The sequence below is a fragment of the Chionomys nivalis genome, chromosome 3, assembly GCF_950005125.1.
Source record: "Chionomys nivalis chromosome 3, mChiNiv1.1, whole genome shotgun sequence".
NCBI classification, from domain to species: Eukaryota; Metazoa; Chordata; class Mammalia; order Rodentia; family Cricetidae; genus Chionomys; species Chionomys nivalis.
Window position 1 is genome coordinate 37,119,133 of NC_080088.1, and position 27,269 is coordinate 37,146,401.

General features: G+C 38.2%; 1 protein-coding gene across 1 annotated transcript in view; it reads right to left on the reverse strand.

Moving 5' to 3' along the window:
- Positions 1-1,226: 1,226 nt before the first annotated feature.
- The window catches only part of Gabrr3 (gamma-aminobutyric acid type A receptor subunit rho3), a 53,670-nt gene continuing 27,627 nt past the window's right edge, over positions 1,227-27,269 (reverse strand). The window contains exons 4-9 of the mRNA XM_057765728.1: positions 24,062-24,285; positions 20,788-20,870; positions 19,652-19,792; positions 13,205-13,357; positions 5,670-5,866; positions 1,227-1,526 (exon numbers count right to left, since the gene is read on the reverse strand). Coding sequence (XP_057621711.1) covers positions 1,227-1,526; positions 5,670-5,866; positions 13,205-13,357; positions 19,652-19,792; positions 20,788-20,870; positions 24,062-24,285 — 1,098 coding nt within the window. The remainder of the gene's footprint in view (positions 1,527-5,669; positions 5,867-13,204; positions 13,358-19,651; positions 19,793-20,787; positions 20,871-24,061; positions 24,286-27,269) is intronic.

The window sequence follows — 27,269 nt, forward strand, 5'->3', positions numbered from 1 at the left end:
TGCTCACAACCACTAAATTAGTTTTTCAACAAGTTTATCATTCTTTCATGGCTGTGAGTTCAGGGGAGGAAGAAGAGGTCAGTTCTTCTCTTTTTGGTTCATAACAGTTAATAAAGTGCCTGCTACATGTAGGCTGCCAATGAACATTTTATGACTAGAACTCATACAAAAACTGTGGTGTCTGGGTGAGAATGTCTCTCAAAGGCTCACATATTTGAACATTTTGGTGCCAAGTTGGTAGCACTATCTGGGGGAAATTAAGCAAGTGTGGCATTGTTGTAGGAATTACATCACCAGCACGCACGAGGGACAGGCTTTGAGAGTTTAAGGATCTGAGCCATTTCCAATTCATTCTGCTTGTGGTTTGAAGATGGAAGCTCTCATCTGGCTCCTCCTGCCACCATACCTGCTGTTAGCTGTCATGTTTCTCTGCCATCATGTGCTCTGAAACTGGAAGACCAAATAAACTCTTCTAAAAGTTGCTTTGGTCATTATGTTATATCACAGCTACAGAAAACTTACTAATAAAAACATAAATGAAATTATGACACGTATAACTCATTTACAAAACACTGAATATTGTTACTGATTACTGAAGGTGAATATAATATTATGAATAAAGACTTAATGAAACATTTTTTCATTTTGGACTCAATAATATACAAAACATAATACATAGAAAATGTGACTACAGATGAAAGAAGGGGGCTGTTCACAGGACTTTGAGTTGTGTGAGGTTCCACTTGAAGATGGAAGTTCTCCCTTAGGACAATGTCATCTGTCACTTGGCAGACACTAAGATATCAGTTATCCTTGAATAAATGCCACAGTCCAGCTTTATTCCCTAATTAAAAAATCATTTTCATGAAAAGAGAAGATAAGGATAAAATAATTACCAAGTATTTATTCCTGATGGAAAGTTGCCTACATAATACACATGCTTGTGGTGCTTTATTTATAGAGCCAAAATTTCCCAAGACTTTGAGCATTGCACTAACCATAATAAATCAGAATTTATATCTTCTTTAGGCCAAGAGACATGATTGGCTCTGTCCCAGTTTAACTGTCTAGGTCATATCCAGGAGGTAAATAACACCATCTGACTCTAATAGAAGTTTAAAGTAAAAATTCCTCTTCAGGCTGGAGATGGTAGAACACTTATTTAGCATGTGCAAGGTCTAATTAATGCAAAGAGGGAAAAAAGTCAATAAACAAAAATGTCCTCCTCATAAATATATACCCCAGTAAAACAAATTAAATATAATATAAACAATGGGAAACACAATTCTAGAATAGGTATCAATGGCATGGTTGTTTTCTATGATGATTCTACCAACATTTCCTCCCACAGGTTTTCTCTTTAACTGAGATGAATCTGTGCAGGGGCTTCCTGTGAACTTTGCTCTCATGGAGTCCTCTTCTGAGTGCTGAGAGAATGAAGTCTGGTCCACATCAGTCTCACTGTCATGGTAGCAGCCATCAAAGGCCATGGCTTGAACTGCATCAATATTGTACATTCCAGAAATCTGTCAGAAAGACTTTTCTTCAGTTAGTTGCAAAAGTGATGCTTTGGATAGGAACAACAGAAAATGTAAGTCAGACACCAAATAGTTTTCATAAACATTAAGCTTGTCCTGTTCATTATTTAAAAAAAACAGAATTCTAGGTTTACTTTTGGCATATGACTTTAAAAAATCATTTAATAATAAGTGGAAAACATCGCCTTTCAAATCCTGATGTAGCTAGGAGGTTCATATTTAATTCCATGGAATATGTGGGTACCACATGATTAAGTGCTATACAAGTCTAATGCCAATAATTTCTAATACACTCCTGAATTGATACTCAGTTGTCCCAGATGCTTGCACTCACTCCTCTTTGTTCTGATCAGCATGAACAATCTGCCATGGCTTTGTGAGTTGAGGGTGACTGTGATTTATTACATCACCAATATAGGCTCCTTGGATTTGCTTTCCAATTCCATTTTCCTCTTTATAGAGTACATAATAATACGCAGATCCATGTCTTTTGTTTTAATTTTTGGTCTCAAACCAGAAGAACACTAACAGCCTACTTACACTTGAGTTGGGGTTAAGATAGTGAAAGGGTTTTACTTGTTTTTAAAAATGAAATGAGCCAGACCTTCTCATTTTTGCCTAAAACCACTTCTAACACCGCTAACAAAGCACAGTAAACTGAAATAAAATTGGCTTGTTTTTCTAAAGAACTATTATCAGTGATTTCTAGTCTGGTTGAATCTGTACTGATTTTTTTTTTTTTTTTTGAGTTTTGCTTTGGGAGGTAGTGACTCTCACAAACATGGAGCAGTGTCTAGGAAGCAGCTGTTAGTAATTGCTTTTGGAGAAAGTAAAATCCTTCTTGATCTCTGGGGGAGTTGAAATATGAACAAATAAATTGGAGGCTGCAGAGTCAACTCTATCAAAATGCATATTTGGTTTATTGCAATTTAAAACTATAATAGTTTACAGAATCAAAAAGACACAGAGACTTCTGTGCATTCAGTTAACTAACTAGTGGGAATCTACACTGTTGAATTACATTACCCGTTTTTGCTTTAATAATTGTAAAAGCATACATTAAAAATCTATATTCTATGGCCAAGATTAACAACACTGATGACAATTGATGCTGGAGAGGTTGTTGGGTAAGGAAACACTCCTGCATTGCTGGTGGGAGTGCAAACTGGTACAGCCCCTTTGGATGTCAGTGTGGCAATATCTCAGAAAATTAGAAAACAACCTTCCTTAAGATCCATCAATACTACTTTGGGGTATATATCCAGATCTCCAAAGCTAAACCTCTACACTTCCAAATACACACACACACACACACACACACACACACACACACACACACACAGAAAGAAGGAAGGAAGCAGGGAACAACAGAAATGGAATTAACAGAAATAGGAAAGGCACACCAATCCCTGTAAAAAGAGTTCAAATATTGACACTTGGGTCAACATTCCTGAAATGAATTACATGACCTCTCTTCTGGTGCTTATAATTCCTCAGAATTTGGTCTCCTACAGGAACTCAGACCTGCAACAGGCCCAAACAGGAAAATCCATTTCTGTGCACGTCGTAATGTGGCAGGCAGAGTGGGCTGATGTGGGATGTCCTTCTGTACATGGGTGCTTTTATTGGTTGATAAATAAAGCTGTTTTGGACAATTGTTTAGCAGAGTAAAGCCAGGCGGGAAATCCAAACACAGATATAAAGAGAGAGTAGGGAGAGTCAAGGAGATGCCATGTAGCTGCCAAAAGAGATGGTCGCCAGAACTTTACCCAGTAAACCACAGCCTCATGGCAATACACAGAACAATAGAAAAGGGTTATTTTAAGATATAAGAGCTAGACGATAAGAAGACTAAGCTATTGGCTAAGCAGTGTTGTAATAAAAAAAGAGAAAAAAATCTATAATCTACTAAATTTTAAAAATCTAGCAGAAGAAGAAAGGAATTGAAAGAGACACTAGAAGATGAATATACTCATGGAATATGGATATCATGGTAATGACTTTCTACTAAAGACAATCTAAAGATTCAACATAATTCAATGCAAGTTTCAGGTCCATTTTTCATAGATTTAGGGAAAAAACTATCAAACAGGCAAAAACATTCCCAAACAAAATGAGTATTGTAGGAAATAACACATCTGATTTCACGTTATACTACAGAGTCATAATAATAAAAATACCACAGTAGTGGAAGCAAAGTAGACTCAAAGCTAAGTGACATAGAATGGAGAACCCAAATGTAACTCCCTAGTTACAGCTGCCTTGTCTTTGATGAAGTCATCAAAAAAAAAAAAAATACATTGAAGAAAAGATAGCATCTTTAACAAATAGTACTGGTAAACTTGGGTATTAGCATTTAAAATAATGAAACTCTAACTCTCAACTTACACAAAACTTAATTCCAATGGATCAAGAACCTAAACACAAGGACTAATATACTGAAAATGCTGAAGGAAAAAAGGTAATGAGTTTCTAAATAGCACTCTGATGGTACAGGGTGCATCTGCAAAGAGGGTCTCGTGAAATTTAGGTCTTCCTTATAGCAAAGGAAACTGTGGATAAAAAGGTAGCCCACAAAATGAGAGGAAATCTTTGCCATTTATACATCCAACAGAGGGTTTCTGTCAAGAATATACAATGAAATAAGAACAAAGCAAGTCTCCTCCCCCGAAATGTTAATTATTTAAATAATCTAATTAAAAATGGTTGCAGAAATAAAGAGAGTTATCAACAGAAGAAACAGATATGGTGAGGAGTCACTTTAAAAAGTGTCCAGCATCCTTAACCATGAGAAAAATGTTATTAGGCAATGTCAAAATATGATGAGTCATAGACTTAAAAGCTAATCCTGATTGCCCTTTAGTTCTGTGAGCTTGGATGCACTTACTTTACACCTGCAAAACGAAGGTGAGAAAACATTGACCTCTTAGAGATACTATGGAAATCAAATTCCATAAAATATTTTAGGTGTTGGCATAATTCTAATATAAAGTGAACACTTAATACATTCTAGCTATAACCACCACCACCACCTTTTAGAAAGCGTGTGGTTTTACAACAACCCTTTCTTCTAGTGGGGCAGAGTCAGTGGACCAATGTACACTGAGAACAATTCTTTATGCACAAAAGCCCCTAGTGAGAGTGAGTAAGAATGCTGAGGAAAAAGTCAACCTGGAACAGCGATTAATGTTCTACCTTATACTGCCCCAATAGTGCTCAATCCTGCCAAGGCATTTGGATTTAATGCAAGAGTTTTAAAAACTGTAAGCGGAAGTTCATTGAAGAAGTTTGTCTTTGTGCTTGGGATGTTTATTTTATTTTTTATTTATTTATTTTTTTTGCTTTTTCGAGACAGGGTTTCTCTGTGGCTTTGGAGCCTGTCCTGGAACTAGCTCTTGTAGACCAGCCTGGTCTCGAACTCACAGAGATCCCCCTGCCTCTGCCTCCCGAGTGCTGGGATTAAAGGCGTGCGCCACCACCGCCCGGCCTGCTTGGGATGTTTATTATAGTTGTCATTTTGACAGAATCTAGAATTTCTTGCCTTGCCAGATGGGCCTCTGGGCCAGTAGGTGATTAAGTGTATTGTTTGAGGTGGGAAGCCTCTTCTACTGTGGGTGGTACTTTTCCCTGGAGAGGACCCCTAAACTATAAAAGTCCAGTGGGTTTCAACCTTTCTAGTGCGTTGATCTTTTAATACAGTTCCTCAGGTTGTGGTAACTCCAACCATAAAATGTATTTTTCTTCCTACTTTATAACTGTAACTTTGCTACTCTTATGAATCATAATGTAAACATCTGTGTTTTTCAATGGTCTTAGATGATCCCCATGAAAAGGTTGTTTAACCCCATGGGTCATGCTCCACAGGTTGAGAACCGTTGAAATAAGTGAAGAAAGGGGCGATAGTTTGCATGAATAGTTTGCTGCTTCTGGGTGGTGGATGCAACATGCAATAGGACCTGCTGCTCTTGCTGCCTTGACTTCCTCACCATGATGAGCAAGGCCCTTGAACTGTGAGTCAGTATAAGTCCTCTTTCCTGGACATTGTTCTCATTAGGGTATCTCATCACAGCACAAAAAGAAACCAAGCCAGCCACATTTTGAAAGGAGCTGACCCTCAAGGCAAAGCCGTACCTTTCTTCTCCTGTTGAGTTGCTTCCACTCTTCCACTGTGGTGAGGTAATTCACCGCTGCGTACTCAATGACCGACAGAAACACAAAGAGGGAGCTGACCCACATGTACACATCCACTGCCTTGATGTAGGACACCTGGGGCATGGAGGCATTCCCACCAGTGACGATTGTGGACATGGTGAGCACTGTGGTGATTCCTGCAGTTCAAGAAGAACGAATGAGAAACTCAGTGAAACCGCCATTCATTTACTGGATCATCAATGCAAGTCCCTTGGAAACAAAATCAATCTGGTGTCCCAGAGCTGGAGTGAACCTCTGCATGCTAGTTTTGGACTCCTAAAGGGTCTCACTGGATTTTTTTTCTTTCTGCCTGTGTCTTGCTGTTTCCTACAGAGGCTCCGCCTTTCATCTAAGCACACAAAACCCAACATGTTTGGAGCCTGTCCTTTAATGAGGAACTTCTGATCATCCCAGAAAGCTAAAAATGTGCCAGTTTAAGGCATTCTTCTTGGAAAGACATGACAAGGGCATTTTCAGAAACTTTCTCTAAATATTTAATAACTGTCGCTCTTAGGGAGTTGTCTTTATGTCTACCATTACTCTGTCGTGGAGCAAATGGAGCTCAGTCTTTCTTGGTTGATTTTCAGTACTACTACTTCTCCACATTTTTCGTTCACCAAAAATGCCAAAACCAAACCAACAAACAAAACATCAAAGCCATCATTATTTTTTTTGGACTCCCATAGATGAAATGAAACTTTAATCGAAACTCAGAGTGCCTGTGTGCTACTGTTGGAGGCTGTGTCTGAGCAGCTGGTCATTACCCTTCTTTATCGCCTCCCCTCTGCTATCTCTGTTTCCTTCTCTTCCTTTTCCTTTTCTAGAATCTAGAAGCCTCTTGCTTCCTTCCATTTCTTTTTTTTCCTTCTCTGTTTTCTTTCTTTTGTCTCTTAAATGAGCACTCTTGGTGAATAGATTTGAATTTTGGAAGACAAATGAAGGAAGAAGTGACTCAGCTTTTAGGAAAACACTAGTTACCGGAGCTGTTAGATTTCCACCCCAATCTCTCAGAAGAATATTGCTAGTTTTGTCTGGAGAGAAGGTGCAATGTTGTAAATATCTGAAGTGCACACTGGCTGCAGTGGTTTTATTTGTTAGCTTTGCACGAGGGAATACAAATGAAATCCTTGTGAGCTTATGAATTGTGGAGCCCCCAACAGTAGGAAGAGCACTGTGATTTACTGTTGCCTGAGAGACACTTTCAGCAAGAGGCTTCTATCCTCTCTCCAGGATTGCTTGAGGCGCTCCTCCAAGGAAGCCCTATGCAAAACACAATGGCAACTCTGTAGAGGCACTCAATTTCAAATGAAGTTTAATTTGTATAACAAAGCACATTACAGCGTTGTAGTTTAACAGTTATGATGGGAAAAATCCAGAATTTCAAATGAAGTTTTAGTTTGTATAACAAAGCACATTACAGCTTTGCAGTTTGACAGTTATGATGGGAAAAATCCAGAATCTCATCTTGACACTTGAACTTCTAAACTCTCTTTTCTAGCTCTTAACACTAGGCAAAGGGACTGTCTCATTCAGTATCAGGTTTCCACGCAACAACAGTAACAATAAACAAACAAACACAACAGCAAACAAAGACAACAGTGAACAGTCTGCATGCAGCTATATGTTGTCTCCATGCTTTGGATTCAAAACACACTTGGAGTCATGAATTTTTTATTAGTGCATCACATTGAATGCACTATAGCTTAAAAGTTGTTTGCTTCAATCAGCTAGTTACCCGCCATGCACTTTGGTAAATATTGACCATAGATTACAAATGAAATAAATGCTGAGAATAGCTGAGTGATTGGCCCACAGTTTGTCAGGAGCAGGATTCTGATCTCTGTCAGTGTTAAGACTGTAGTATTTTTTTTTTATTGTATACCTACTGCCTCTCGTTTTAGACCTGAAAGGGAATATCTTTTGTTTACGAGACTATAAATGAGTTTCCATATGTGGCAGGTCTCTGAGAGAAGATCCTACAAAGTATGGGGGATATGTCAAAGGGCCCGAAGAGGGTACTCTGTACTTTCAATGGGCCAAAAGTCTTAATCCCTTTAAGATATCCTTCTAGGAACTGAGGGAATCCTGAGCTCACACTCTTCTACAGTAACTTCCATCAGTAGTTCAAAAAAATGTAAACGTCTTCTCTTCATTTTATAAGATATGGAGCATAGAACGTCATTGTTTTTCAATAGGCAGTAATTTGGATTTAGTGGATAAAATAAAGGTTTAGAAAAGTTACAAGTGTACATGAGTTATGAGCATACACTGAGAACATTGACTATTTGGATTAATAAAAATGAACCACAATGTCTACATTTTCCAGGGAGGAATTAATTATCAATCATTTTCTTTAAAAGGATGCCTAGCCCAACTAATTTACTACTTCTTTATTTAAATAGGCAGTAGTTCTGATTTTCATTGCATAAAATTAGGGATAATAATAATGATAAAATTAATGAGAGTGTGGGAAGGAAGAATTGTTGGATGGGGGAGTAAATGATAAGATAGCTGCATAAACTCTTCAAGCAATACAAGTGGAAGTTGGGACTATTAGGGCTACATTAAACATACTTATTATGCCTTGAACCATCCCTTGGAAATACATTAATCTTGATAAGTGGTTTTCCTTGCAGATCCATTAAAGTTAACATCCCAGTAAAGGAGTTTTGAATCACATGAACTGGCCATTTATTCAAGGAAAGGTCATATATTACATTAGAAAATTATATTTCCACCTACTATATCAGTATGCATAGTTAGAAAAGTGTTATGAGAAAACATTTCGTCAGGCCATTTGACTCAGCCCTCCTGAACCCTTGCAGTTTCACCATATTAACTTTTAAGCACATGTGTGTGTAAATTAAGGACCGTCTGGGGAGAATTCTTCCTGCCTGTGTTTCATTGACTGGCATGGTGGAGCAGCAGTTCATTAACCATGATGACGGCAGGGCACACAGACATTACTTGTTGGACTTATGACCTTGTTCACCCCTTCAATGGATGTGCTATAACTAGTCTTCCTGAGGGAAGGGTGGTCTTCATTTGCCGTCAGGTGAGTAAGAACATTTTTTCCTATGCTCATAGGCAGAATGACAATAGGAGGCATATAAGGGAAAGATATGGACTGGATGATGCAGCACCACTCAGTGGCCAGAAGCGACAGTTTCTGCTCATAGGGGTTGTCATTAGAGGCTTTGGTCATCCCTGTGATGGTCACATGAATTTCTCTTGCATGTGTGCACTTAGTTGAGCCATTTTGTATGATGGAATGTGAAGTTGATACAGTGCTTTTACAAATCAAAGTACAAAGGCTATTTTGAGGAAAACCCTCAGTGACAGGAGTCAAGGGCAGAACTAGACAATTACTTGATCACCAATTGACATATTATTTGTGGTATTGCTGATCAAACACGGGACTTCACACATGTTATAGTAAGCTCTCTACCACTTCCTATCCTCCTCTTCAGTGAAATACTATTTTTGTGCAAAAGAACAAAGCAAATCAATCACCCTAATTTGAGTATTTGGTACTGATTTTCTGGGCTAATCGCTCTATCAAATCAAGTGAAAGAACAATGTCATTCTTTGTTAACCATGTGACCCTCACTTTCAATCCCACCCTAGATTGCCACCAAACTTGTATGTGTCATTGTGAACCTCCCACTTTTCAATTTCTATGAGAAATTAATGGTAATATCAATAGTTTTTCTGATGTTATACAATAAATTTCAGAAATATTTGGGATATCTGGAGGTTACTCAGTAAGCTAGTGCTTTTCATTTAACTAAGCATGTGGGTAAAAGGCCCTTCCACAGTACAGAATCGACCCGTGGTTTCATCAAACAGGCCGTTTCAGATTCCACACTGTAACTAACATTTAGAAACCATCGCTTACTGAACTATTTAATAAGATCATACTTCTCATTATTTTCAGTGAAAATTTATTGCAACAGTCTGAAAAAAAATCAGATTACTTGTCTGAACATAATACCCCAAACGCTGAACTATTAGAAGAAACTAGAGGGAAATACTTCAACACATTGGTACAGGTGATGAATTTTTGGATGACACTCCTGAGGCACAGGAAATAAGAGAAAATTAGGCAAAAGTGACTAAATAAATTTAAGAAGTTCTTTACAACAAAAGAAACACAGTTAGCAGACAACCTACATAATGGGAAAATATTTTTGCTAACTAGCCCATTAGCTTGACAAAGAAATTATATCTAAATTATACCATATACATTAAAAACCTAACAACAAAATAAGTAATCCAATTGTTAATGAGCAAGAAATATGAGTATATACTTTTTAAAAGAAAAAATTCATTGCCGGCTGTTAGTGGTGCACGCCTTTGATCCCAGCACTTGGGAGGCAGAGTTTTGAAGCCAGTCTAGTGCATAGCAAGAGTTCCAGGACAGCCAGGGTTACACAGGGAAACTGTTTCAAACAACCCCAACATAACCCAAAAGAAGAAAATTTAATTTTCCAGCAAGTTGCAAACATTTTCAAATTCTTTGTACACACTAGAAATGCAAGTCCAACTATAATTAGTGATCATCTTACCCAATTAAAATGGCCAACAAAGACAAACACACACACACACACACACACACACAACAAGTTCATGAAGAATTGTATGGAAGGTCCTCAAAAGACTAAAACAGATTTACCATATGATCTAGCTACGCCCCTCTTGATATATGTCAGAAAAAATAGTGTCAGCATATCATGAGATAACTGATCTCACTGTTAAAAGTTAATTGCTGCCTTGTTCAAAGCAGCTAAGACCTACAATGCTTAGCCTGTGTGCTTATCAATAGATACATGGATGAAAGCTCCATTTATCTGTAGGTATAAGGATAAATATTAGAATTTAGGTAGGGATTATACTGGTTGAAGATTCTTTTTGCAGGCAATGGAAGTCATTACAGTAACAACAACTGGTCAACTGACCAACCTTAACTGATACATCTAAAATATAATGGAAACATCCTTGAAATGAGGACAGAAAAATTCTAAGTCAAAGAAGTAGGATATCTATTGGTAGATATGTTTTCTGTATAAGACAGGAAATCTATGCCCACAATATCTGAACAATATGGCTACTGAAACAGGAATAATGCTGCCAGTTCACTTGACAGCATGGATGGGGGAATTCTTATAAGGCCATACCCTAAGGTGAAACACTGCAGGCAATGGTCCTCTACTGAGATGAGTTCTCTTAGTGACTATCCAGTATCAAGTGTCAGTCCTAAAAACATATGAGCAACACTTGATGTCCTGAATAGGGTTCATTTATGTATCTATGTGTGTGTACATGTAGCAATACCAATTAAAAGAAAAATGACTACAATAGAGATAATAAATAAAAGTAGAAGGAGACTTTGGTGTCAGAGGAAGGGAAACAGTGGGAACATGAGTAGGGTATGGTAATAGGGGATTAAAGATGATCAAAATATATTATATACACAATAAAAAGTGTCACAGTGGAGCCCATTAGCAGTTACAATTAACAAATGCTAATAAAAATTAAAAGGATATATGGCTAAAAAATTCCCATATACAAAATGAAATACTATTAAGTCATAAAAGTGGTCGTCCATTGTTTGTAGCAGGTGAGCAGAACTGGAGGATACTATGTTAAACGAAGTAAGTCAGAACAGAGAGACAAGTATGACATAGTTCCTCAATTCAAAAGCTATTTAAAAAGTTACCAGAATGCATAATACTAATTATGCTTTAAAATTATTAGATGGTAGAAAAGGTGAGGGGATGAGGAGATAGAGAGATAAAAGTAGTGAGTGTTCAGACACAAGTAGAGTGGGGTCTACTGTTCTCTAGCACGTGTAGGGATTACAGTTTATAATAGCATGCGATATAGTTTTTGACTAACTAGGTGTTCAAAGGCACCAAACAGAAAGTAATGAGGAGGTGGAAATGTCAATTACCTAATGTGATCAATACACATTATAGCCATGTTTTGAAATACCACCCTGTGCCTTCCAGGAACTGAGCAACACTGCATTAAGAAAGGGAAGAAAACAAAGGCAGGACTTGAAGGCAGTGGGAAGAAAAAGCCTGGGAATACAGCCCTGTTATGTGAAAGTGATTATTTGTTGCAGTAAAAGTGGGAGAGGGGTTGCTCTGATTTGGTTGCTAATTTACGTAAATCACAAAATTTTCCCGCCTCTCAGGAAGAAAATCCAGAGACAAGATGGAAGTTCAGAGAGGCTTGACTTAGAATTTCTGCATTCATACTTCCCTTCAGCCTCCTAGCTCTTAGAGCTGCCCGTTATCACCATATAAGTACAGAACAGTCAGCTTGAGAGATATGATTAGAAGGCATGGGAATATACATTTAGACTGATGAATGTCTTTCCCAGTCACTCTTGTGGGCTGGAATATGCTCTCAGACTCTCGTTTGGTCTATGCTTGCCCCTGCCGTACTGGGGTCAGGACACAGAAGTCCTGATATGAAGGCACAGTCCAAATAATTTAATTACTCATTTAGATGATATTTTTCCTTGATATGAATATTAATTATTTGTGTCTTCAAATGATCTTTTGAAGTATGAATAAAATTTGTGAACATTAACTTCTAAAAGGATCCTTTCTAGGATGGATTTTATTATAGTTCCAATGATTGTGAAACACTTTCAAGATAGAATTTTACAGGTTAAAAAACATGCACAAAATTAGGGGAAACCAGAAATTGTCCTAAACCAGACAAGAAGGCAAGTGGCATTAACTCCTGGATATTTATTAATGTGTTTTCCAAGTGCTTAGCTTAGCACATCCCACTTAGGACTCAATGACCACCAAGTGGTTCTGAAACGGGTCCCATAAATCAAGGTGTGTGGCACTGGCATCTAACATGCTAGATGGATTAGCTAATCATCCTTGTGTGGTCACTCAATGAGGCAGGCGCCGTGTTTCCTCTGAAATTTTACTGTCATTGAATCTCATTCTGATCTTCGAGTTAACTTCTAATTTCTCATGGGCACCCATGTTCCCAAATTAAGCAAGCCCTGTCCTGAGATTTATGAAGACAGCAACAGCGCAGGGTGAATTGCTTTAAGGCTTCTTCCTTCTATGCTGCAAAAGGGTTGTCTTGCAAAGCCAAATAAACTTGGGTAAGGTACGGGGGGGGGGGCGCGGGGGGGAGTTCTTTAGTGGCACACGAATTTATTTTAAGTGAGCTCGTGTTTTGCTTCATAACCCCACCTTGTTTTATTACTATCCATCGCTCAGCTGCTGATCAATCAGCAGCACGTTAGTCCTCACTCAGTTGCCAAAGAGCCCAATTACAATTTGTCCTTGGAACCAGCTAAAGATAAACACTTTCACCTGAACACATACAAGCCCATCCTGACTAATCTACCACATTTTTACTTCCCCCTGCAGTGTCGTCTTTATGTACCTCCTTGCCTTTCCTTCTACATTTTAAAACAAATGGAAAGCTTTATTTACCCAGGGACACTCTTGCAGGAACAGCTCTCCGGTCAATCCAGAAGGAAACCCATGACAGCATCACCATCAGCATGGCTGGGAAATAGGTCTGCAGTACAAAGAAGAAAATGTGCCTCCGGAGCACAAAGTTGATGAAAAGCCTATAGTACCAACCTAGGAGAAAGAAACAGTTACCCTTAGACAGGCTTCCAGGAGACACTGTGCTTAGCAATACTCCATGTTTTTCAGAGGATAAGCTCTCAGCTGACATAGAATGTGACATACCCACCTCTGTTTCCTCAGCACCGGCTGGCACCTGGGCTTCCATTCTAACACTGTTAGATAGCCTGAATGACAGCCGGATTAGTCCCTCCAAAAATATGTTTACCTTTCATATTCAAGCTTGGGGGGAGGGGTGAATGGTAATTACATTTGTGTGTGGTCTTTGAAGACCCTTTTACACACTTATGTTGTTTGCAGGGTTTCTACAAGAAGAAAAGGCTTCAGTGCTAATTGATGACTGCATGTCATAGTTAATAATCATTTATCAGCTGTCACAGATCAAGAACAGTCTACCTGCAAGAATAGATTTGGAGTAGATAACTGGGCCTTTGATTGGGATCTATAGTACACAAAGGGTTCAATCTGTAAACGGATTACCAGTGGTGATATTTCTTTGCAAATTGTAGGATTAATGTAAACCCATGTTGGTGATATTATTTAATCTGATTCCAAATACAATTGTTGCTATATCCATAGCAAACTGTACAGAATTCCTCTCTCTCTCTCTCTCTCTCTCTCTCTCTCTCTCTCTCTCTCTCTCTCGCATTTGCTATAAGGACATTCAAAAGGTAGAAGACTTATATAACCTTAAGAGAAACCAGAGAATATAAAGGAGATTTCTATGAAAATAGAAACCAAAGTATATAAAGGTGTTTACAGCCACATTTTCTAGCCATCTGCAGGACATCGCTGAGGATTATTCATCATGTCCCAGATTATGAAGCACGATTAATAAAAATTCAGAGAGAGAAATTGGGGTTCAACCTGAAGATCTGAAAAGCAAAGCAGCCAGACACTTGGCTCTTATTTCTACCTCAGTCTGAAATGGCAATCCTGCTTCCTGGAATCTCAGAATGAGACTGTGTCTGAGAGCTGTTTTCCCCCATTTTATATTCCTCTCTAGGGCTGAGATTAAAGGCATGTACCACTGGGTTTAAAGGCATGCAGGACCTGATTTCTATAGCAACTAGTGTGGCTACTGGGATTAAAGGTGTGTGTTACCATGAACTGGTCTGTAAGGCTGTTTTATTCTCAGATCTTCAAGCAGTATTTATTTATTAAAATAGAATTGAAATGCCACTACAAGACTATGCTCAATAATTATGTTTTTCATTTTCCATTCATGCTTACTTATTTTATGTTTGTGTGTGTATGTTTTACTTTTCAGATCTTCAGGTTGGATGTATGTACTCTATGTGCATAACTGGTGCCTATGTAGGATACTAGATCCCCTAGAACTGAAGATACAGATAGTTATGAGCTGTCATGTGAATGGTGAATTGAACCTGGAAGAGCATCCTGTAATCTTAAGTGCTGAGCCATCTCTCTAGCTCCTTACTCATACTTTTTAGTGCATTAATATATACATATACATATATATGTGTATGTATGTATGTATATCCAATCTGACTTTCAGTGAGCTGCTTATTATACTTCTCATCTGATTAGACACTAAAATTCTCACTGTTAGTTGACACATATGCCTTGAAACATACATACTGCAAGATTATTAATTTCATTAGCAGTGGAAATAAATGTTACATCATGCAGCGCATTCTGAGGATAAAATATACATTACCTTCTGTTCCCACTCATGGACTTGTACTTGCATTTGATTTTAGCCAAAAGCTTGGAAAGAATTATTGTTTTGTATTGGTCACTAAGTTTGCTGTGTGTGAAACTGAAAGTTTTGATTATGCCTGTAGGGTAGAATAATAATATACCAACCTCTACAGTTCATAGAACTGTTAGAGGATTAATATAAAGAATAATTACAAAAGTATTTTATAAATAAAGATAGAGTTCCAATATAGCTACTCCTTCAGATGTGTAAAGGGATTGGTTCCAGTGACTCTTGGGTATTGATGTCTATAGAAGTACATATGCTAATTTGAAATCCTGTAGAATTATTTGCATTTATATATATATATGTATATTTTAAGCATTCTCTTTTCTTTGTAGTGCCCAATATAATGTAAATGCAACATAAATAGCCATTATATCACGTTGTTTAGGGAGCTGTGATAATACATAGCTATGCTTATGCCCAGTACAAGTATGTTTACAAATATTTTCAATTCACAATTGGCTGAGACCATAGATGTGAGAGCAATGGATACAGAGAGATGATTGTATATGGTTTTCTGTTCATTATTGAGTTCTTGAAATAAATTTAGGTGACTATTCTTTTAATGAATAGTCATTATTATTATTTATTATTATTTTGCAATTAAGGATTAAACCCAAGCCTCAGAAATACGAGGTAAGTATATATCATTAAACTGCACTGCTCGTTTTTTAACATTTTTCTAAAGAATTATTTTCTGGAACTTGGTTGGTAAGGCTGGTGCAAGGGATTAACCAGGAAAGAAGAATGCTGCTCCACCCTGTGGATCAGGAAGGGAAGACCAGGATGGTACTGTGGGTAGACAGTAGGCCAGCAGGGCTCCTTTACGTATTCCAACAGGTCAACGCCACCTTGAAAGAAGGTTGCATCATCACTCCAGGCAGTGTAATAAGGGTCTGATTTCATCTTTAATATTAAAGAATCAAGAGTTCCCAGGCCCCATTTCTATGTCCCTTCCTGCCTTATAGATAACAAACTAAAACTCAAAAACAAATAATGATGATACTAAACTCTGCAACACAAAAATGAAACAAAACCTCTTTTGGTACCTGTGAAAAATTCAAGCCATCAGTGTCTACTCCACCAAAGGGAACATCCTTGACCTTAACTCTACCCAAGCCACCATAAATTTAACCCCAAGCCAATTGTTCCTTTCTGTGCTATTTTCAGACTTGTTTGGCAACCTGAATTGTTTTTTCTAGGAAGCTCATAATGTGAGTCATAAACTCTTCATACTTTGATGTGTACAGCATCATCCTTTTTACAGCATGAACTCAACTTTAGGCAAGTATATAGTGTTAGTTCTCCCATTGCCTCTGTCAGTAGAAAGAGGCAGAACGAAAGACTATGAGAAAAGCACTGTCAGTAATTGGGGTGCCATCCGAAGACAGCAGTAAAAGTTTCTTTTATACCTATAAATTGTCACCTTTAATCAATTTCTGACACTAACACCCTAAATTGTATTAAAAGCATCACAATGAAGATGCTGATGGAAGTGGTGATGATGAGCATTTCTAACTACCATTATTCAAACACTGCCCATATAGTTATTAAATGTATCAGTTTAGCTACAAAATCCCATGAGATAGAGACATTAGGAAATACCATATTAAAGCTAAGGAAATTGAAGGATGGATGAAGCAACTCTTCTGAGGTTGTCCTGGTGGTAAGTGATGGAGTAGAGTTTAATTTAGGCAGTTGCCCCTGTACTTTAGTTTCGATATATAATTTTCCAATGCGTTCCATGGGGGTAGGAGTCTTTCCTTGGTGAACTCAAGGTATGTGAGTTAGAAGAGCACTGAAATGGATGAGGGACAGAGAAACCCTCTCCTATTTGTTGATCCCACTGGGTGGTTGTGGGTTTGTACAGAGGCAATGGGAGTGACAAAAGCATCAAAAGACTCTGTGGTCCTGTTAAAAGTGGAAAGTAAGTTTTTATCTACAGCTCCCTCCAACTCCAGTTTTGACAATGGGAACCTATTTTCTTATATAGCTATTTTAGGATGGCGGTTATAGTTGGTAGTTGTGATGATAGGAATAAGGAAAATATCATTTTTATGAAGCTAAAATATTTAAACAGGAGGGAACCACATTTAAAATGGTGGATACCATGGGGCAGAGCAGTTACTTACTTATGAACTGAAATCAATTGCTAAGGCCATTTTTCTGAAGCTTAGGAACTAGATAGATCTGGATGCAACTATTAATTTGATATAAGAGCACAGCTTTCAAAATGCTGTGCTCTTGCATTTTTCTACTCTTAGAACCCACTTTATTCCTTGTCATTAAAATGTGCATGTTTTAACAGAATCAGAACTGCAAAGCATAGAAATAAAATTGAAGCTTTTCCCAATCTCTACCCACTACTCTGAATTTTAAAACAGACTGGCACATACAAACATACCAACATGTGTATAAATCATTTCTTCGATAACAGATATGGGTTTTTGTTAAAGACCTTTCTATTAGTCGCTTTTAAAGTTAGAGCAAGCTCACATCATGCTACACAAAGCATTTGAAACGAATGCTATCTTAGTCCACCTTTTTCACAGAAACTAACATTCTATTTCTTGAAAGTGTAATTAAATTGAAATGTTAAGGCTTCATAGTTCATTTAAAAAATACGTAAAAGCATCTTTGTGAACAGATTTTCAGCGATGTTTTGTCTGAATTTTGACAGACTCTAAAACCTGAAGAGAAGAGGATAAAAATTCCCTAGTGTTGATCCTGCCTTGGTGACAGCACAGATAGCAGTGAATGGAAAGTCTTAGAGGGAGAGTAGGGACTGGAAGACTTACCCTCTACTGTAAGAGGAATAGTTAAATTTCTACCAAATATTTACATGGATACTATGCTTCAAAATTTTGTAGGAAATGCAATTGCTGTCATTATAAATACATTGTATTGATTGGTACAAGGATACCACCCTTAGATTTTGGTGTTTCCCATATATCACATTACGATAACATTAAAAAGGCAGATTACAGATGTAATTTATTATGTGTCAAGGTTATTTTATCACAGAAATTATACAGAAAAATTAAAACTCATATATCATTTTCACCATATATTAATTTATTTAAATGCTGACTTAATTGAACTGAGGACTAAAAACATTAACTTCCTGACACCACATTTGAAAAAGGATCAAGAGAAGCAGAAAACTGAATCACAGCAGCTTGTCTGCATGAGGTGTTCCTAGTATTCCAAGGACTCTTACTTAAACTTTTGAAATTCTTTTTGAATTATCCACCACGTATTCACTTATTCAACAATTTGATTGCAAGAATCTTTTATGTGCCAGGGATATATCAGTGATCAAGGAACACAAATGTGTGTTATTTGCATATCAGAAAATGCAACCAACAAGATTAAAATTAATAGCAATGCTTGTTGAATGTTAAAGAATGCAAGCCAACAGGGTAAAACAGACATTTATTCCCCATCTAAATAGCTAAAGACACATTGGTCCCAGGGATGCAATTAGCTTCTTTGATATTTAAATTTTGGCTGTTCTCTTAAGACACAGACTTTTAGATAGATAACTGTAGGGGTGTGACAGATAACTCAGAATCTGCTCCTCAAACTCCAAGACTGTGCAGGTGAGGATTCTAGCTAGGGCAGCTGCAAGCACACCTTGTAGCCTAAACACTGCTCCTTTGAACCACAAATGATACTTTCTCTGGTTAAAATGACAGAGTACTTGTCACTAGCAAGATGGTGGGAAATGGCTGTGGGGGTGGAATATTGTTTAGGAGGTCAGAAAGAGGCTGCTCTTAACTTTAATTAACAGTCAGGTCAGTTTTAAAAACTCCTGGGATAAATGCTACCAAATCAGAAAACTATCAAACATGGTGAAGAGTATATACTGTACTGATTCTAAACAGATTTTTCTCTTCAGGACATCAGCACATCTTGTTAACTCAGTTATGTCAGGTGATTTTTATTTTTTGAGCATCTACCATATGCTAGGCATATTGTAGGATCTGGGAAGAAATGGCTAGCAAGGCAGAAAGTTTCTGACCTCTTCACAAAGATAGACCTAGACAATAGACAATGAAGTATGTGCTGTGAAGACAGGAAATAGTGAGGAAGGAGGCCTAGCTTTGAAGGGCTAACTAGGATATCATCATTTGAGAAGATAATTTGCAAAGTTATGACTAAGGCAGGTAATTGGTCATGAGATAGTGAGGCAGGGCCAGAGCAAAACCACACAGAAGAAATGAGATGCAAGCGTCTGGGAGCAAGTGAGGGGGAGGTAGAGGACACTACGATTTAGGAACAGGGGTTGGTGTGAGTCAGAGCAGCACGCAGGATGGAGATCATGTTGAGAAGCTTGCCCTTGGTTTGAAGTGCGATGGAAAAACACCAAAGCCTTTTGATCTGGAAAGGGTTTTAAGCTGTGATTTCCATGTTGCAAAGACCATTCTGTAAGTTCTACTAAGCATAGAGTGGAGGGACCAAGAGCAGAATACAGGCTTCTTGTTGGAAAGGTTTGCGTGAGGGTTGGAGGAATCAATAGGTAGGCCACAGAATTGTCTGCACTCAGAAGGCTGTACCTGTGCTGCTATAGAAAGCCAATCCACTGGATGCGCTGAACTCCTCAATGAAGAACTGAGAAAGGGAAATGTGCTCTTCAGTGTTTAAGGACTTGTTGCCATGTTTCCAATACAACATTAGGTCCTCTTCATTGTAGGCATCTAAAATAACACAGATGGTTCATGTCTTAGCAGTTAGGTGAGGTCTGTTTTCAACAGTTCTGAATCCCCAGTTCCTGGTTCAGAGGTATGCATGTGCTATGTATTGAAAGACACTTTCCAAGGGACTGAACAAACCCACAGTTAAAAAACAAAGACAAACAAACACCAACCCCACAACCATCTCTAAAATCCACAGCCTGTAGACTGTCACGACAGAAGCGTTTCTCCCTCTGTGATGTTTACCGTTCTCCAATGTGCCTGTCTGCATGCATTCTTATATAAAATTAAGCTCAACCTCAGGGTAAGACCAGGGCATTGCCTTGCAGGGGCTAAGTCCATGCCTTTAAGTTTCTTTAATGGACTTCTCTTAGATGAGATTCTAAAATGAGCCTTACGAATTTTTTATTGTATCATAAAATGTTTGTAATAGACATGTACAAAGGAGCAGATATTTAGACAGCATCCATTGGAGTCAGAGTTTGTCATAAGATTGAACAACTGTGATCAACTTTTAAGCTGCCTTATCAAAAGTAAATGTTGGGTTACAGCCATTGGCATGGAGCTAAACCAGACGCCTCTTAATAGAGTCTGTGCCCTAAGCTGGGTTGCTCTGGGAAGCTCATACACACTAAGTAGAGGATCGGTACTTGTCTAGCTATAGGATTCCTGGATGTAGAAGGTCAGTGCTGAGGGTGGAAAGCTGCATGCTCTGAAGGAGCTGCCTTCTTATTGCTATAAAAATCACAGACTATTTAATGACCAAAGCATTTCCCCCCAAATCTCCTCATTTGAAAGATTATCTGCCATTATCGTCATTAGAAAAAGAGAGGTGACATAACACTGAAAAGTAACACAATCTAACTGGAAAATATGATAAGATGGAAAAAGGTGATATCATGCTTAAATGATCGCTAAGCACATGCTTATTTCCGGTGATGGTGTGCGGTGTGCTCTGATGATGATGCAGGCATGTTTCAGCAGACAGAAAGACTTACAGCTTTCTAGTTCAAGAGAGCAGTTCTGAGTGTCCAGAGGAAACCTGCTGAAGTCCATAAGGCACATGGCCGAAACCGTTATCCTGTAAACGGGGTAAGGAAGAGAACTGTGATCATTTACCCATATGGCCCAACTAGCATGCAGCAATTACGCTTCTTACTGTTTGCTTGCTTTGGGTGCCTTTCAGGGATAATGAGAAACAGTCCTGACTATCTTCTGTTCAAATAACAAGGAAGCAAGTGCATAGGGGTAGGGATTGCTCAAGACAGAGATTGATGAGTGAATTCTTATACTTGTCCTGATCTCACCGTTTTTCCTGCTTAGCTCCTTCTGCATTTTCTGGTTCTAATGACTATTTTGTTTTTTTCAGAAAAACACTTCAAAGTCAGATGCTTTCAGTGGATTGAAACACATTCTGCTCTCTAGAAGATGCAAAATTGAGTAGTCTCCAGTAAAAAGGAGTTGAGGTAAATTTATAGGTAAAGGTTTCCTTTACAAAGCACTAGGAAATTTTCTTTGTGGTACTGAGGCAAAGCCGGGAGCATGTTTAGTGATAGATCCGTATGCATAATACATAATTCACAATCTATTAAGGCAAAGACTTGCATATTGATGAGGCTTTTTTTCCCATAAAATTTTGTATTCTCCTGGATTTTCCTGGCTCCAGGCAGAGGCTGCCGTCCTGTGATCTTGCCTCAGAGTGAGAGCTGCGGTAGCCACAATAGCAGATTAGAGGTTCATAAAAGGCCCCCGAGCTAGTCTGCAAAAACAAAGACAACAGATGCTCCTGCCAGTGGTGCCCCCGAATTAATCAGAAGAGCAGAACCATTTTATCTTCTGTGATCTGAATTTTATTGTCAATAGTCAGAACAGAAAATTAATAACAGAGATGTGTGAATTTCTTTCTGTGCAAAATGCATACTTAGTCTGATATGTTCCTAGTACATTAAAAGAATTATTTTCTGAGGTTTTTGTACCACTTGCTCCATAGTATACATGAAGAAATGAATGATTGAAGAGGATTTGGGCTAGATGGCCTCAGAACCCAACCTGGTACTAGGTACCAGGAGATCTGGATCTGTGCTTGGACTGCTTCTTTTGTTGTACCAAAGAGCTGTGCTTACAACAATTTTGAGTTTTTTTGAGTATGGGCACCTCTAAGACCACCTCCAGGGCTAAGCTTCTGCAGAAAGACTAAGAATCAATAAAGTTATTATGCTCATGGGGTACACCTGAATGACATATACTGCACTTTATTACAATGAGGATTAAAACAGTAACCAGAAAAGGCAAGAGGGCCAAGTCTAGGAGAAATCACAAGTTTCCAGTTGTCCTTCCTGGAAAGTGTGACATCTGCCAGTAGTGATACACAAGGCATCATGCACAGAGCACTGGGGAACCAGGAAAGCTCACACAGGCCTTGGTGAAGAAAACCTTAACTGAGAGTGGACCAGCTAGATGAGTGATCTTAGTTTCATCCTTTCCAGACGTGAGAATGACACCGTGGCACAAGGAACCCACCACAACCACCATGAGCATATACTCTCAGGTGTGGCTTATGGACTCCAGATGAACAGAAACGTTCTCCATAGGCAAGATAGTCCAAGAGATTAAAGTTGATTTCACCATGTATGGCAAGAGCTAAACAGACATTAGAATATGCAAAGTAAACAGGATCTCCAGAGTTAATCTATTACTGTTCATCTTCTCACCAAAGCAACTTTAAAACAGCTGATTCTTTGGTCAGATTCTGTTTTTTCAATTCTTTTCAATTCTTTTTCAATACTTTTGACAGTAGTATTTGTGAGTCCTATAGAAAACAGTACTGGGAGTGCTGGAGAAATGGCTCAGTAGTTAAGAGCACTGACTGCTCTCCCAGAGGACCAGGGTTCAAATTCCAGCACCCATATGGCAGCTAACAAATCTGATGCTTTCACATAGACATAAAGTCAGACAAAACACCAGTGCACATTTACATAAAATAAAGAAAACCATACTGTTCATTAATTGCATTAAAAGCTCTTTAAAAATGGCTGATGATAGCCACTCTGTGAATGATACCTATGGTGAGCAAACATAATTTCTTGTTGCTGCTATAACAGCATATCACAGCGTAAATGTGTTATTTCAGAGTTCTGCAGCCCAGAGGTCTGATTAGACTCTCTGGTGCAGAGTTACTCTTGTAACACTTCTCAGAGGAAAATCCACTTACACTGGTTGACACCAACTGTCCTTGGCTTGGTAACTCACTGTCAACTCGTCTTTTGTGTGCATCTGATTTCCTCTCCTTTTTCTATTATAAAGATTATTATGTTTCATATAAAGCCAAGACAGAAAATATAGGACCATTTTCTTACATAGAGATCATTATTTAGGGCTAGGTATTGCAGCACACACCTTTAATTCCAGTACTCGGGAGGCAGAGTCAGGCAGATCTCTGAATTAGGACAGTTCTCGACACTCAGAGATCCAGAACAGCTAAGGCTACACAGAGAAACCATACATCTAAAAACAAACAAACAAGCAAGCTAGCACATCATTAGCCTAGCACATTTGCAAGGATCCTCCCCCTGCCCATACAGAACAACTCACACAGTTTGCAAGAATAAAGACCTCAGTTTTTAAAACATACTATAGACCCTGTTTTAGATTTTTAGAGTGTTAAAAAGCTGAGTTGCTTGGATGTACATATTTTTTTTCTAGAATTTCTATTATAAACTGCTCCACACACACAGAACTTATTTAGCTACAATAAAATATGGATGATTAAAGATGAAATGCCTGTAATAGCACAGTGCTGGAATACATGTTTTAACTAAAACTAACAAGGAAAAACAAGTGAGGAAATTTATGTTAACTTGTATTGTGATTATGCATTCATATTACAAATGAAGGAGCTAACTGAAGAAAGTATTTGACAATTTAAGATTCTAAACTAGTTGGTGGAGTACAGGGATAGGAAGGAATTGGTTAATAGAAATAGGCTCATATACCTAAACAATTGGGTGTCAGATTTTTAAGGATTTCCAGAATTCAGCTCCACTCTATCTGTCTAAACAATATATGGCCAGAGTGGGAATATACAGAATAGAAAGAAATTCCGTAAAGTTTTGGGTAACAGAAGCAGGGAAAATTATATAATGTGGGTGTGTCCCAGTCTTTAGCGTCATGAACCTGACAGCAGCGCTGGTAGTTTAGTGTGGCATGAGACTCAGCAGGTCTGGTTAAATGGCCGTGGTCAAAGGATGCCAAAGGCCATAGGAGCCCTCATACCTGAGACTGAAGAGGACATTTCCATCCGGGTGTACGCGCAGCATGATGTTCTCCACGGTTGTGTCATGGATGAAGGATCTTTTAGAGTGGACAAAGAAGATGTCAGGCACCCAAATCTTTTGAATCAGTCTGTGATCGAAGGTCATGCTTTTGTTTGTAGTGCTAGCAAAGGCGAGTCTCTCATCCTTCCAATAGTGCCTGAGATAAAATGTCATCGTAAAGTCCTGGGCACAGAGAAAGGGGCCAGTGTGAACCAGTGCTCTCATCATCACTTCAGCCTTATGAACTCCCTGAGAGCCACGGTGTTCGTGGTTGTAAATTATCGTTTGCACTGAAATCTCAGAGATGTAGGAAGAAGCTAGTCCCTTTCTTTTCCCCGACAACCCCCTTTCACTCCCATCTCTGACTTCTTCCCATCCCATTCCTCCTTCCTTCTCTTCTTCCTTTCTTTCTCTTCCACTTCCTACTTCTTTTTTAAACAGAAAGTTTACAGTCTAGATTTAAACCCAGGATCCTGTTGCTTTGGCTTCCTGGGTGCTGGGACTATAGCATATTTAAGAAAAATCTATAGAAGTATTCCCTTTTAAATTTGTTTTTTTATGTTCATTACTTTGTGTTATTTTTTAAAAACAGATCTCCCAAATTGAATACACTATAGTCCCACAAGAACACGAACACAGACAGTGTTTATTAGTGGAAAGCCAGTAGTTGGAAATTCAAGGCTACAGATGGTAATACATTTGATGATAGAAAGGTTACTATGAAATGGTGGCTTGCACAATAATCTCCTCTGAAGCTTGTTGAGATGCACACTCCCAAGAAGAAAGTTATCAGCACTCCCAGTTCAGTGTGGCTCAGGGATCTGAATTGGCATCTTGTACACCAACTGTAAGAATATGGCAATGAGCCTTAGAAATCTAAGTTAGCATCCAGTTCTGCACAGCTCAGGGGGCTGAACTGGTATCATGCATGCCAGCTGTAAGGATATAAAGATGAGGCATAAAATCCTATACTAACATTACAGGGAAAAAAACAGACAAAGATTTAAGAATTTATTTAGTTAAATCTGAATTTAGCATTCAGATGTCACAGTTAATATTTTGGTTGGTTGAAAAGAAATTCTTATCATCTGTGTCATTGGGTCTGGATATTAATAATGTGTTTTACTTTTCTTGATTATGTTTCACTTTTCACAATTATTTACTTATCTTTCACAACCCAAATGCAAATTTTCTTGCACTTATGTGTATAACATGATTTTGGCATTCATTGTACAAGCAGAAGATAAGTCTCAGGTGATTGCTAATAAGTTACCAATTGCTTATCCAGCTACACTGTTTTTCTTAGGTTCCAAAAATGTCCACTGAATGACTGCTGAGAATTAACTGTGACTCTTAGGTATGGATGACAGTGGCTTAGAGTGAAGGTTAGTAAACAGAACCATTTCTTCAACAACATGACACTATTTCCCAGGGAATTGTGTGGGTTCCTGGGGGGATTGGCTTAAGAGGCATATACTTGGAATGATATGCTCAGTGTGATCTAGAGGTCATTGGTCAAACATTAAACTTATGAAGTCAGATAGCTTACACTGGTGCCTGCCTTTGAGGCATTAGTATTACTTAACCAACACTATCTTGAGCACCAAACTGAAGTTTGCTGAGTGGAGAGTAAGACAGAGTTTAAAAGGAGCTCATAGTGAGGCTAAACGGATGGGAGGATAATGTAGAGAACACGAAAAAGGCTAACCTTTCACACAAAGTGAGGTACAACACATGGAGGTCACTCAGATTTATAAAGTATTTTCTAGTTGGCCATGATGAAACCAGCTTATGTTTATCTGATACTGAGCAGCAAAGTAAACCTAATTTAGGGGAGAAAGACAATACCTAGTTTGGGGGTTTGTAGAGAAGAAGCAGATGTTAAGTATAGGCTAGATCACTATGAATGACTTAAATATAATTTAGAATTTCAATAGACAACAAGAAGTATTAATAAGAGCTGCCTTCGGGTCAGGAAGCGTGGATATTCAAGCCATATTTTAGGAAGGTCCTTGCCACTATCATTTGGGCAAGTGCTGGGAAAATGAATGATTTTTAACTTAAGGCCTTTGTGAACTAAATAGATATTGGTGAAGAAAATTTTAAGATCAGATTGGGACACAGAAGATTTTGTTTAGCTGCATGTGGAATTTTCATACCTCCTGAAGTTTATATTCAGTTAGGAGGAAAAAAAACTATAAAAGATATATGATTAAATAAACAGCTGAAAGAGTTATATGACTCAGGAACTTATATTCTTTAGTTCCCTTAAGAGAGTCTTACAGTCAGGCGGTGGTGGTGTACACCTTTAATCTCAGCACTCGGGAGGCAGAGGCAGGCAGATCTCTGTGAGTCTGACGCCAGCCTGGTCAATAGGCTCCAAAGCTACACAGAGAAACCCTGTCTCCAAAAAGAAAGCCTTGCTTTGCTTCCTTTCTTACTTTCTCTCTCATACTTTATCCTTAATTGTGGTATTTGCATATTTATTCATATGTAAAATCTAAATTCAAAGTTATTTCTACAAAAATAAGTATACATACTACAGACTATATATCAAAAAGTTTTATTTTAAATATCTATAAGCAACTTTTGAAAATTTCATTAGCTCATACATGTGAAACTTCAAATAAAGAGAATGAATTATAAGGATTCATGGATGTAGAATCCCTTGTAGATATTAACAGTTTTCTTCAGCTGGAAACAAAATTTAGAATGCAAATAACTCAAATTTCCCCTGTTAATGCAGGAAGTAGCCCTTGATTTTATTGAAGGAAAATATCACACATGTGGAAGATCCATATGTGGACATTCAAATAGTTGATCTCATCCTGGCTGTGAGTAGAATGTTGGTTACTAGAGCCTGAGAGGAATAGGGAGGTGGGAAAAGGTAGATAAACAGGAGCTAAGTTACAACAGGTCAGGAAGACCTCACCTAATATTATACAGGAAGACCCTGTGTGATATCATACAGGAAGTTCCAGTGTGATATTATACAGGAAGTTCCAGTGTGGTATTATACAGGAAGTCCCAATGAGGTATTACACAGAAAACTGACTGCAGGTGTGTGTTTTTCATCATCAATATGCTGTGTATTTCAAAAAACAAGAAGAAAGTTGAGTACTTTTGCAGGAAAGTGTGAGAAGATAGCCATGTTTTGCTTTTATACG